General features: G+C 35.5%; 1 protein-coding gene across 1 annotated transcript in view; it reads right to left on the bottom strand.

The window, feature by feature from the left end:
- Window positions 1-476: 476 nt before the first annotated feature.
- ADAMTS19 (ADAM metallopeptidase with thrombospondin type 1 motif 19) overlaps window positions 477-14813 on the bottom strand; it is a 116697-nt gene continuing 102360 nt past the window's right edge. Inside the window, exons 22-23 of the mRNA XM_072359679.1 lie at window positions 5039-5216; window positions 477-1550 (exon numbers count right to left, since the gene is read on the bottom strand). Of these exons, the coding sequence (XP_072215780.1) occupies window positions 1399-1550; window positions 5039-5216 (330 nt within the window). The 3' untranslated portion in view covers window positions 477-1398. The remainder of the gene's footprint in view (window positions 1551-5038; window positions 5217-14813) is intronic.

Here is a 14813-nt window from a genome sequence, read left to right as displayed (position 1 = left end):
GGATTGCATTGCAAAACAGATGCAGAGAACCCTACAGTGGTTACAGAACTCACCAGAGATAACTAAGTTCTTCACTGAATATCCCTCTGCTAGATTCAGCTCTTAATGCATCAGGATCATGGAGCAGAACATCTGCCTGTGGCTGTAGAATGGTGCCTAAGTCAGGAGGGTGGAGGCATGTGCTGCAGAGATTGCTGCAGCTGTACCTGCTGCTATGCAGGGTTTAATGGATTCTGTGACCAGATATGGATGCCAAAACTCACAAAAATGCAAATAACAAAAGAAGCTTTACTTTTTATTGAAAATGTAAAAATCATGTGAATCATGTACAATATTTTCTCATAAGGAAAATTTTAGCTGTTTCATAACGTTTCACAAAACTGTAAAACATTTTATTTTTATAAAGACTTTTTCATAAAACAAAGATAAAACTAAAGTAGTATTACAAAGCTATTTTCTAAATCATTGACAAAGAACTGAAAATGTTTAACAGATTAATTCATTAAAATGGCAGGAGGAAGGACTTCCATTTGTAAATCTGCAAGAGGACTCACAAAGGTTTGGGGGGGGGGAGGGCGTGGGTTTTTTGTTTCTAAATGTTTAAAATCAAGTGACATGCTAAACAGTACAGACGTGGATTCATAGGATGGTACAATTTCTAGGACTGCATTTCTCTACACTACCTCAAACAGTGCAACAGTGATTCAGTGTAAATCTCTACAGTGTTTCATTGATTCAATACTTGTGTTCAAGTACATGTCCATGAGAATGATCAAAATTCCTACTTCTCTATTTTAATTTTCTTGTTTACAATAGGTTATAAGTTACAGTAGATTATCCCCAACAGCATGATTCTAAATCAAATCAAATGAACTGATTTCACAATACATTCTATAATAACCTGCTCAATAATGTTAGCTTACTCACCTCAACATCTGTTGCAAAATACACAAGATCATTCTGCCAAAAAATATAATAAAATTAAAAAAGGCTTTATTTCCATATACAACAAAACTATTCAGCTAAATTAAAATAAATTCAAGATAACATGGTGGCTTCTTTTGGCAACAGAGAGATGACCCTACTGAAAATAAACATTTAAAATACTAGTTACTATTCTTTAAAAAATTCTGATAAATGTGTCCCAAATTGCTCATATAAAAATTAATTATGAAAACCTCAGAGGATAAAACAAGTTGGCTGTCTAACCAAAACAATTAAGGATGTCTGGCAGGCAAAAATAAATTAAATTTGATTAAATTATATGTAATCATAGTATTTGGTCTGAAAAAGCGTGCGTGTGTGTGTGTAATGTGTACACACGTGTGTGTGTACATCTGTGTGTGCTTATAAATAATAAGATTGCAAAGAGCTGAGAGCCAGCCAGCCTGACAGAGGTCAACTCCTTTGTTGCATCTTCTGCGCATAGAAGTCCCTGCACGTCTCACAGCAGCGCTGGTACCACCTCATATCTTGACACAGGTTCTTCTCTCGTATCACTCTGCAGTACACAGGCCACTGATCTCCCAGGCACTTGAATGTTAAAGCAGCTGCAAAACAACAACAAAAAATACATATAACTGTTACACTTATTGTGAAGAGTTGGGTACCAAAGGCGACCAGGACACCAGAGGAGGACAGATTTCATTTTTCAGAAAAGAATGACTGCAAATCCTCTTGTTTTCAATATTTTCAACAGAAAAGTTTTAGGGCCGGTTCAATTTATAAATTGGATTAAGTCACACTGAAAGTGACTGGTTTCATGCCATGCATCATGCCTCCTCACAAGAGATTTAAGGCACATTTCTACCCTACACAGAGGCAAGCTCAGCTCTACTCGGGATGGATACAAGGCCATTAGGGGGCTGCAGAGCCAGTTCTGGCTGAAGCTGTGCTTAGGTGAATGTTACCATTAGAAGCCTCAGCTCTAATAGTAACAGAACGTGGTTTCCAGTGAAACCTACAAGGGGAAATTCTTTCATTAGAGGCAGGTGGGTAAAAGCAACAAATGAAGTATGGAAGCTGTTGCTTGTTTCCACTTTCAGCTTTTCCTCAAGAAATCAACACTTTGTGCCATGTTGTCAGTAAACGGAAATTAAACAAAGGTACACAGCGTTTTACCTAATCTTTCTTTCTAAGTAAAACATCTCATAAAACTTCTCTGCCGACTTCAGTGAAATGGACAGAACGAAACTGTCTTGCTAGCTTTAATGCTATAGAAACCACATAGCAAGATACTCTTGTAAGTGTACAGAGTTGAAGGCAGTTAGCCAGTCCTATTTAATAACGCAAATACATTTAATCTACAAAAATGGAATTTGCTGCATGGAATCGGTGAGACTTGACTTACTGGTAAATATTTTGTCCAGGCCCAATTATCTCCCTCTGTGTTTTTCTTAAGTTTCTGAGCTTTATCTCTCCCCTTCACATAAACTCAAAATATTAGTTTTGCTTTTGGTTTTCATTTTGAATTATCCTCCAGTACAGCAGTCTGACAGCATCAGTGTATTTTTAATTACTCCCAGGTGTCTTTCTTTTTACTTCTTTTAATCCTTACTTCCACATCTTTCACAGTTTACCCTCATTCATTTATTCAAGTTGCTCCATTAGTATTCTAGTGCTGCTCCAGTGGGCTGATCCAAAAGTAATGCCTCCTGTTTTATTGTTCACCCACAAAATCAGAGGTGGGTGTTGGTGGTGTGACAGTAGAGGCTCAACCTTTCTGCCAGTATTCCATTATATTCTATTGCTGTGTGACAGATGGCAGAAGAGGGGCACTTTGACAGGATGATCTCTGACATGAAAGTGCATTTGAAGGAAAGCTGTAACACTGAATTCCTTCATGTGGAAAAAAGGGCATCCATTGGCATTCATCAACATTTGTCGAGTGTTTGAGGAGATCAAATAGTGAATATGAGAAAAGTAAGGTGGTGGTGGGTGGTGTGTTTCAGCCACAGTGACAACCATGGGAAAAACAAGCCATGTCTTGGGCAAGCATGCAGTGCTTGTAAAAGTCTTCTTTGTTGCTGGTGAAAACACAAAGCTAATGGTCTTACTGTTCTGTAGCTGAGTATTTGGTGTATCAAACAGTGCTCGGGTGTTCTTTATATCTGTTGTAGTTTCCATGGAAATAAATAAGAGGCATTACTTTTGGAGTGACCTACATATTAATGCTTTTTAACTGTGAACCCCTAGCCGCCAAATTCTTCCTCTGAAACATTCTGAACTGACAAGGACATCATATTAGCCTGAAAAGCCACTGTCTGATTTATACTAGCTATTCTCATTGGTGTTAAAACTATATGGTTCTCTCTAGCTATTATTAACATTCAGATGCAGACACCTGATCATTCTTCTAGTTGTTCAAAAACAGTCATAGATTCACATGGTGTTTTTCCTTTTGAGGTAATCTTTTACTTCACATATTTGTTTCACTTACCAAGGCCTTTTATAATGTCAATCATCTAACGAATTTGGAAAATTATACAGTGAGTTATTCCAACTATAGTGTATCTATGCAATTAGTGTGGGAAACCGAGGAAATGCAGGGCACAAGAAGCACACCTCATACAATAATCAAGACAAACACTGAACTGAAAAAATAAAGCCAGTCATTTTAATAGAAGTAAAAGAGAAAGTGGGAGTGTATTTAAAACTGAATAGACATAGATGGTGTAATCCACATCAGCTTTCACTAGCCCTACCCTCAGATCCAGAGGATCCATGCAGCATGACAGGAAATGAAGGCGATGAGAAAATGATCAATATTTTTAAGTGAAGTTTTGGTTTATGAATTTGGGGCTCTTGGTGTTTCCTGTGGACTGGATTCTTACTCACACAGCATGAAGTGGATTGTAGATTACTAGTAATTTCTATAACGCATTTTACAAGGACAACATAGTCCATTTGTTTTGTGAATTTCACATTAAGTGTAATTCTAATCTAACACTGCATTTTCTGTGAAACTCTGTGGTTCATTTTACTTTGTGAAACAAAGCCTCTTATATTTTACTGGATGGAGAGTGTCAGTGATGGAGAGCTGGCCTCTTTCTTCTTTGAGATCAGCTGAACAAAGTATGAAGGACAGCAGTGAAATAGATGAGGAAAGTTTTATAAGCAACAGCTGCCATCTCATCAAGCATACTGAAACAATGATTGCTAAGCAGAAGTGTTTGAGGGTTAAAAGCTTCAAAGATAAATATCCTTAGTTCACTCAAATGCAGGAGTACACTCGGCCTGAAATGTTAGGCTTGCTTTCCATGCATGACCAGTCCATTTGACTGGAGAGCTTATCTTTACAAGAGCTCTGGAAAATAATCTGGAAACAGTATGCTGTCCTGCAGAAAGTTTTTGAATAATGTCCCAGTCATGCTCAAAAAGAAGATGAACATTGCGGGGAGCTAATGGTAAGACCACCATCAATATCCCATCAGGAAATGACAATTAGAAAAATCACCAGATCAGTTATGCAGTAAAATAATTTCTTTAAGACCAACAGAGAAGTCAGTTTCTCCTGGAACAGTAAATCTCTTCCTGTTAACAATTTTCCTTCACATGTTTTAGTACATCACTCGTATCATAGAAATGTGCACAAAAGAGAAGTAGAAAGAAAAAATCATATTAAGGAACAATGCCTTTTATTTCAGAAATATAACGAGAATATGACGTGCAGAGCTTTTAAAGAGAAAATGAAAGAGCTTCCTGCTTTAGAAATGTTTGACAAAATTTCGTGCACAAAGAAACAAATTCTTAGCTCTAAAATAAACTTATATTCATGCAGGATATTTTGATTCCATAATATCACACAGTATAGTAACATAATCTTTCCCCGGATAGCAAAATTCTTTACCATCCTGAGGTACAATCTCTCACATACGCCATGGAAAAGGGAGGTAAAGAAAGAAGTCTCTGTAAAGAATTTGTATTTTCTGAGTCCCAGTCCTTTATTTTAAATTTATCACTGCCTTATGGAGAAAAAATAAAAATAAAAATACTAAAACCAAATTTCCAGTAAGAATGTGTCATTTTGGCTGCTTACCTAACCTGGGTGATGTTATTGTGTTAACATTAATTTTCTCATTGCAGGGGTGGAGATGACAGGGTCTGTACGCTGCAGGTTTTTCTGAAGAAAAACATTCATTGCCATGCCTTCCTGTAATCTTGTGCATGCACTGAATGACTCGGGACTGCATTCCTTTGCCACAGGTAACAGAGCACTGGAACAAACAGAAGACAGAAAGTCACTGTAAAAATGTTTTTGCCTGCAAACATGAAGTGAAAGGCCAGTCTAGCTGAAGCCAATGGCTCTTACTGCAATGAGATTTCTGCCTTCCGCACAATTACCTTAACAGAAATACATTTAAAAAGCATAAACAAAATGGCAGTACCACTGAAACATTGATTCTTGCATGCTGTGTCTGCCAAAATCCATTTTGCAGTCAGTGATGAAACTGAAATGTAGCAACCTGCAAGAAGGAAGAAAGGGTTTTCTCCCTTACTTGCTTTCTAGTTCATTGTTAGAACGGAGGTGAGAATGAAGGAACAATAGAGAATGCTGACAGAGAGAAGCATTTTGAAATAACCCTTTATTCCCTCTGCCAGTGCAGAAGCACTCTTTCCACTGAGCAGTGTTTGCCTCCTTCTCCTGCTTTTACTTCTCATCTCATTGCTTTCATGTCCCATGAATAAAACACATGCAATCAGTGAGACATTACCTACCTTTTAATCACCTTTCCCTGGTTGTTTCCATAGTGAATGAAGGAAGAAAATAGCGAAGTACTGTGACAATCATAATGTCCTATTTTATCACAGCAACTTAGCAAAATAGAGTAATCTGGGCAGTGCTTAACAAACACATACAAAACCTGTCCTAAGTTAACAAATTACACTTTTTCTCCAACTTCTTATGAATAAAACTTCACAGCACATAAAGTATTGTTTGTCCACTTGCATATGTTCAGTTGCATTTGATTAAAAGCACACTGAAAAAAAAAAAAAAAAAAAAAAAAAAAAAAGAGAAAAAGAAAAAGAGCTTTGATTTGTTCCTATGTACTATCAATCTTGATTCACATATCTGTACATTTCATCCAGTTTTTGAGACTTTTGTAATAGAGATCATCTTTAAGAATTAATCAATTTCTTGCAATGAATCTAATGAGAAGCACTGGCTAACAACTTATGCATTGACGCCCATATAATCTTGAAAACACCTTTATTCTTTAAATAATAATAATTAAATATTCATAAAATGTTTCCTTTGGAGACTTTATGAAGCAACTGGGAATGACGCAAAAGGGAAAAAGACAAGGATCATGACCTATAACAACAGCACTTCCCCAACCGCCCTCCTTCTCAAGATGGAAATAGAGAAGTAGAGTTTACTAAGCCACTGGAAAAAGAATAGATTTTGAGTGTAGGAAGCACTACAGGGATTTTTATCAATCCCTTTTGCCATCTGTGTGCATTTGGGTGACAAGCAATGTTGGTAGAAGGAAAGATTTACATATTCCAAATAGGAAATATGTGGCTTAAGAGGGGTTAGACTCATGTTTCACTCCTAAAATGGCAAAAGAGACCGGTATATATACTTAAGGGGTGTTTCCAGGAAGTATTAACAAGGTCAAAAGCAAAACTTCATCTTGTAAACACATTCAATTAAATATTGGCATTCTACAGATGTAGTAAGTGGACTTGATTTTGCTTTTCAATGTTGAACATCAGGAGCAACTCCACAAAGTCAATAAAGTTATTAGAATTATTTACAAAGTTAATCAGATGTTGCATGCATAGTTCAAAGCTTGCAAAGACATTCAATTAGGAATATGCAGTCATCTATTCTATAGCAACCATGGCTTAGCAAGCAAACCAACGTACTGATAACAGGAGGAAATCCAGCCAATACTGAAGTTGTCCCAAAAGGGAAGACTCTCATTAACTTTTAATTTAGTAGGCTGCTTTTTAATTGTGTGAGAAAAAGACTCAGACAGAATTTATTTTCTTGAATTCTCTACCACTTTCCTGTGCGGCTAAAACAGTATTACTTTCTGTAATGGCAAGCACTGCACACATGATAAACACATAGTATTACACATAAAGATACCCACATTAAATCACTAGCAGTGGCCAGAATACTTATCTTAATCTGAACAAATTCCAACCACTTGTTGGATTCCTCTCTCAGTAAGTTCAGAGATGATTCTTGTCAGAGCATATTAGTGGATTAGCATGTGAAATAATGGAATAGTAAACTTAAAAACAAAACCAAAACCAAAACAACAACACCCCTCTCCCCCCAAAAAAATAATAATCAGAAAAGACAAACCTGGGAATGAAGGCAAGAAGTCGTAATAACTCTTTTAAGACTATCACAAAAATTATGGTAAATTTGCACAGAGTACTGCATTCTTTACCTTCAGTAAAACATTTTCATGTTTAGTAACCAGAGCTAGAGCGTTTGCATAAATCACAGTACGTGATCTTTTATCACCTACAGAGATGGAGGACAGGAGGATGGACCTAGAATGTATAATCCCTTAAAAACAATTTATCTTCCCTTATTTTCATTTGTCCTAAAATGAGCAAGTGCAACCTCACCATCTGGAGTACTGACAGGAAGTGAGGATTTGAAGATGCTGGACTTCTGGTGACGAACTGTGCTCCATTGATTCATCTGCTAACTGACAGTGCATAACAACACTGTACTGGAGTGTGAAGGTGCCCATGCAGAGAGCATTCTGCCAGCAGCTACATCTTATCTCTATCAAATGAGCACTGGCCCAAAAGCTTCAACTGCCACTGAGTCAATCACAACAGACATCCCTCTCAGGTAATCACTGTGTAGGCCTTCAGTTCTATGCAGACTGGCAAAATTTGGATATTAAAATCTTAAGGGGAAAATTAACATCCCTTAATGACTGACCTGTTGTAAGATATTTCGAAGAACTCTAGGAAGCATTATCGTGTAGTTTACATGTGAAGTTGTATGCATCTTCAAAACAATTCATTGCTGTCTTGCATGACCTACTTGTTATCATACAAATTTTAGAACAGGAATATGACTCTGAAGGGTAATAGAATAACGGGTTTCAATAAAGGCAATAGAATAACAGGTTTCAAAAAATATAGAAAATATGTGGCAAAGGAAGAAACATACTATTTCATCCCCTTTACCACCCATTTTCCTCCCATTTCACCTACTTTTCATAGACGTACTAAGTTATAGCTCTGTACTTATGACTATCTTATAAAACAGGGAAATTTAATTAAGTCTTGAAAGATGATCAGGGAAAACTTTGAAGAGGCAGGGCTACCACACTGATTTGCCATCTAAAATGTTCAAAGCTAGCCTGAGAAGTTTATGAGTTAGGAGACTTCTTCCCCAAACCACTAGTGTTTTAAACCCCACTGAATAACTACCATCTTCACATCTCATCATCCGCAGTGATATCTAACTTCAGAATTAGAATTCTACTCACTGAATGGCATGCACATGCACACACACACACAGACAAATAAGAAAACAAATCAGTTTCTCATTGCTATGATGAAATATAATACCTTCTAGCAAAATTTATGAACAGATACAAACAGAGCAAATGAACTGTTTCAGCCATTTTAAAAGCACCTGAAAATAAAATGAAAATGTTCAGGTATCCCATAATAATCTGTATAAAATGAGGGAAAACATACTTCAGATATGGCATTTAGTAGTGGCATTTGCTAGTGACATGGGACATTGAGATTTCTTCTTGTCTCCATGGATTGGTTATACACCTGACTTTGTGCTACACGTACAACAGCCAACTGTTTACATATCTGAGAGCAGCCACTTAATTCCTGGGGACAAATCACATCCACAACATCCTTCTTTTTGACTCTGAACATGCTCATTCCAATTTCTACAGAAGATGTCTCAGTTTATGCAAAACAGCTAGATGCAGCCCAGAGTAAGAGCTCTGAACCTCATTGTGAAACTCGCTTTATTATGTGCCTATCTTTACTTTCAAGCTCCATACACAAATATCTCCTAACCCTGATCACTTCTAGATTTTTCTCACTGAAAATGCTCAGCTTGAGGGAAATACTGCTCACAGGATACGTATCATGTTTTATGTAGAACTTATTGTATGCAATCAAAGCTACATAGTTTCTGTGTAGTTTAAAACTGTAACAAGATCTTCAGTTTACAGCAATACTTTCATCTTCACATTGTAAGATGTAAATTAAATTATAATGTTGTCCATCTGTCAAAACTGATTTTTCCATATGCATATGTATTACATATAAATGAGTACAAAAAAAATGTAGACCTTATTTGAATAAAATTTTCAGAAAACGTTCACTCCTAATCAGTCTGTATGGACTTTCATAGATTCAGTAGATCTCAGGTTAATTTCACCCCACATGTTTTAGGATGAGGGAATAGAGAATGTTTTTCTGTACCTCTTCTCCCACACCTCCCAAATACATGCTTGCACATTCTACGCTTTATTTTGTGGTGGTGAATTACATTTTAATTTTGACTGTTTTGATGACCTACACTTTAAGGCCATGTAGATGATTAGCAAAAATTCCTGTAGGACAACTGTGTTTGTAGGTTTAGACTAAATGTTCTAATATGCAGCCAGAAGTTTTTTTATGTGGCTGTTAATCTGTGCATCTTGGACACAGTCCTAAAAGTACTGTAAAACCGTTCAAGCAGCAAGACATGTAAAACATTTCTGTTAAAGATTACAAAAAAAAAAAAAAAAAAAAAAAAAAAAAAAAGGGATAAATATACTTAAGAACCTTTAAAAAAAAAAAAAGCAAATAAAAAAAGAAATGGGGGCAGAGGGGTTTCTTTCAAATAAATACTACCCACCCTATTTGAATTTTGTCCTATTTTTGAACTTCTTTTCGACATAATTCCAGGGACAGAAATCTAGGTGTTAAATATAACAATCCTTACACTTGGCATGCACACCAGTTACCCAAGATTCCTTCTTTCTTTTTCCTGCCAAAGATATATATTCTGGAGAGAATGCATATTCCCATGGCCAACAGCTGAGGAAGGTGCTGTAATGCCTTGGCTGCTTCCAGCTGGCCTTTGAAAGAAGTAGGAATTCCTAAATTAAGGGAAAAATTGTCACTGGCAGACTGTAATGGTGAAAATGCATCCTTCTGCCAAGACAACAGGCAATCACTGCAAAGGCTGATACAATCCACAATGAAAAATCCAATCTGTGGCAATATTAACAAAATTGAGTTGGACAATTTATAACCAAGAAAAAGTGAATTGTTCAGTAAAAGGTTTTACAAGTCTAAATAGCATTAAAAGTGGAGAAGTGCTCTAAGAAAACTCGATGAGTTCTACTGGAAATTATTAGCAGAACATTCCTAGTCATATATGTGCAGGTTCATCAGTTCCAGCACTCAAGCAGTTTCAACCTTTTAATAAACTGAGTGTGAAACAAGGATAGCAAGCAATCGGATGCTAGCAACAGTGTTTGTATTTTCTATCATGCTTGCAACCTTTTTGTATATCTGAAGCTCACTTCTGAAGGTAGGTAGTAGGTTAAAGTTCTGCATTTGTTTTCAGTAAACTGAGTTCAACTATACTCTTAGTCTTAAAGGTTACTAAATAAACTAAACAATCTGTAATTTATTTCAACTTTTTTTTTTTTTTTTTTTTTTTTTTTTTTTTTTTTTTTTAATGAAACTATCTGTGAACAATACGACTAACACACACACACACAAAAAAAAAGGGACTAGTAGTTTCAAATATAAGAGGAAGGTTGAGTTCTTCCATGCATCATTTCCAGGAAGGTCTTTCTGCCTCTCATTTCTGACACACCCAATACCTCAGTCTGTGAATGCCAAAAATATTCAGAACTTATGCTGAAAAAAGTCTGCAGTTGGTCTCCTAGGTTTAGGAAGTATTAGTTGTTCTTCTTTCTTTTTTGTTTTTGTTTTTTTCATTTGTTTGTTTGTTTTTAATTGTTGTTTTTTCATTTTTTCTCTCTCTTTCTCACTCGGTCTTTCTCTCTCCTTTTTTTTTCCTTTCACTTTCTTCCAGGTGTGTTCTTTCTTACTTATCAGTATTTGGTAACTGTTCAAAAAACTGTTCAAAAGTGGCCCCAAAAGTTATCAAAAAGTGGCCCCAGCCCACTTTTGATAAGCTGGACTAGACACAGGTTTCATGAAGAGAAAGTCTGCATCATCTTGTTTCTGGAGCCTGAAGCTTTCTTTTCTCTACTTGTTTAGTTACTGTTAGCTTCACATGGGGATTACCTATACTGTTCAGAGGAAGATACAAAACTGCCCTTGGTAACAAGACAGATAGCAACTAGCTGTTTACAATTAAGATATGACTGTGGAAAATCACATGGAACTTAGCTTAACATGATTACTACAGAAATGACAATAAATAAATAAATAAATAAATAAAATAAAAGAAATAAGAATAATTTTGAATACGATGACATACAGAAGTTTCTCCATCAACAATCTATGCTGTAAACCAGCACTGATCATTTACTCTGAATCAATAGTGGGACTTCACAGTCATTGGTCTTAACAGCCATACTGGTCTTAACTCAGAAAGACTATACTCTTTGTGGACACATGTAAGACCCTGGTTCAGTTCCCTCATCTTTTAGGGTTTTTTGTTGTTTTTGTTTGTTTTGTTTTTTGGTTATTTAACAAACTAGTTAGAGTCTCCCACTACTTGACTGAGTAAGCTGGAGTATTCCAGTAAGAGTTGTGGTTCTGTCTAGACAGGGAGCCTGTTGACATTCCTCCACGGGATTTGCAGTGTTGAGTTAATTCACAAAATTCTACAAAGTGTTTTGAGTAGTGAATTTGGAGACTGGATAACAGTAGAGCATACCACCTCCCAGGAGATGAAGAGTACTGGTGGGACATATGATCTCATGCACTGGGGGAGATTTAAACTACAGTGTTCTTACTGGTTATACAAGGATAGGCAGAAGATCCTCGAATGTGGAAAGAGAAATCTCTTGCAAAAACTCTGAAGAGTTTTTAACATGGCATATAAGATAGTTACATCTCTCCTTAGTCATAACATATACTCTCAAAATCAAGAGAAGACTATCAAAATTTATACGTCTGTAGGTTTAGCAGTAAATTATTTACATGCTTCTGAGTTATATGAAGACTCAATTTTTATTTTCTCAGTTTTGTAGACTATATTTCTTCTTCGTGCTTTTTTAAAAGGCAATAAACATAGAAAGCTGAAACTAAATATTCAGCTTTTTTTTTTTTTTTTTTTTTTTTTTTTTTTTTTTTTTTTTTGTAGTAGTAGTAGTAGTAGTAGTAGTAGTAGTAAAAAAGATCTGTCATGTTTGTGATATTCAGATGGGGGAAGTGAATTCTAACCATAATTTAGGATTTTTACTCTCCAGTCATAGAGCAAACAAGTTTAGTCAGTGGTACTTCTGCAATGCTTCTATACTGTTTCTAGTATTCTGTGGATATTTTTACAATCTAGAGATACCATATGCAAAAGAAACTTGAAGGAGAGCCATGTGATAAAAATGCAATTCATAACTGCTTAAGAGGGCTGATACTTCAATATTATACTGCCTACAATTGGTAAAAATTTCTTGCTGTGGCATTCTGTATGTAGCACTGCCATTAGCACTTTGTGGTAAATAAGACATAATCATCCTAACATTTTCACATGTGAGAATTCACTGAATTGTTTTTTCACAGAAGACAACTTCCTATTGATTACAGCTATCAAACATCAAAAGAAGAATACAGTTACAGGGAGGCAGTTAGTTTCAAAGACATCATAATTATCTTTTTTATGAAATTAATAGGTCTATGTAGTTCTGGATCAGTGAAAACAAACTCTAAAAACACTTGGAGGAATTAGCCTTTGAATCTATAACTTGGTATTAACGTATATCACAAAGCTGCTGCGTAGAAATCCTTCCAGGGAAAATCAAAGCTCATCATGATAAACATTTATTTAAGTGATTACAGCATTTCTAATGAAGTAACAATTCAAAGAACCCACTAAGAACATAAATAAAATGTCTTAAGAAAAAAATCTCCATGAAACCCTCATATTTTCAAAATTTTCACGATTTATTATATTTACCTCTCAGAAATTAAAGAAATATAAGCCAGAGGCTGTTCTGTATCACCAAGAATTAAGTATTTGACTGTAAATGGAATCATGACATGGAGCAATCTCATTTTTATTCCAGTAATATTGAAAGTAAATGAAAGAGCTCTTCCCTAGCAATGACTTTATTCCCATTCAGTATATTTATCGAATTTCACCTCATATAGATCTTAAGTGATAGCATGTAATTATGTCAAATTGATATGAAAAACAAAGAAAAACAAAGAAACAAATCCTGCCTGTTTAAGAGGAAACCGAACCTTAAGGTTATTTTGGCTTAAATAATATGATCTCACTTACAGATCATTACTTCTGAAAAAACGACAAAACAAAAACAAACAAACAAAAATATGAACAAAGAAAAAAATGATATAAAAGAGAAAGAAGGAAAATGAAGTAGAATATTACTTAAAATTATGAGCAAAGCCTCATTTTTTTCTTCATGGTATCTAGATACAGTCAATGCAAGAAAATGGATCTCCAGAAAATTCTATACTAATGGGATAATTGTACTAAAACAAAATGTAAATTTTATTACATATGATCAGGTCATCCAAAGGTATGAATGTCATTAGAGAACTATCAAAAGGCCAGGCAAAAGACAATGTTAAAAAGTCTGAGCTGTTGTGATCCTGTGATAAATTCACCTAAGAATTCACCTAAGAATTCACTACTTTTGTTTGAACATCACTCTTTGTCAACTTTAGCAGAGATACTTGTAGCAAGATTATATGAGGGAACTTTGGAGATTAAATGTAGTTCTGTGAATAACACTCTGAAAGATAATGCAGAGAAGTAAATCTTTCAGTATTTAAAAATTACAAACAGCGAAAATGATTTAAAATAGTATCTAACTAGAAGTCATTACAAAACAGTAAAAGGTAAGAAACAAGAAAAAACGGTAAATATTTCTTTGGTACAACAAGAATTGCATAACGGCTCAATCTCATCTCAAGCATGAACACCTGACAGTATTATCTGCATTAGCTTATGAAAGATAGGAGGAAAAATTCATGAAATAAAAAAGTTTTCCAATGTACAGAAATCATCTAGATCTCACAAGAGCAGAAGGATTACATAAATGCTAGCAGAATCCAAGTCAAAAAGCTAAATGAGCTACACTTTGGCAGAAGATACAGTCAGAGACGCTGATGAAAACATTTGGAAGGACAGAGAGATGGTCTTAGAGATTGAGATACACAAGGCAAAAGAATGCCTACTGGGCTAATTCTAAGTACTGGACTGAGTAACTGAATTTTCCTGCATACAATGACAGCTTTGGAATGAACAGTCAGTATCAGAAAAATAAAAAATCTCGGCATCATCATGAACAGACCAACAATATTATTTGTCCAACATTTATCACCAAGCAAAAGCAAGGAAGAAGGCTATGACAGAAAATAGGGTAATGAACATGCAGCAAAAGCTTATACTGTAAATACGAAAAAGCTTGCAGTTGAAAATGTCAGGGAGTGCTGTTCCCAAGATCTGGGTTGAGACATGCTAGATACACCACGGCATTTTCCAGTTGTACGCTGAGATAATATCTACTTCTTTCCATCATAAGCTCAGGTATATCATCAGTCACTGTAAACAGACTGGAGATTCTCAAGTGGAATAGTGTGTACATATGCAATATAATTGTTTCAGTTAAACAAAAGTCTAAGAAAAGGAGATAGAA

Source organism: Excalfactoria chinensis, chromosome Z (genome assembly GCF_039878825.1).
Source record: "Excalfactoria chinensis isolate bCotChi1 chromosome Z, bCotChi1.hap2, whole genome shotgun sequence".
NCBI classification, from domain to species: Eukaryota; Metazoa; Chordata; class Aves; order Galliformes; family Phasianidae; genus Excalfactoria; species Excalfactoria chinensis.
This window is presented reverse-complemented; position numbering and strand designations above follow the sequence as displayed.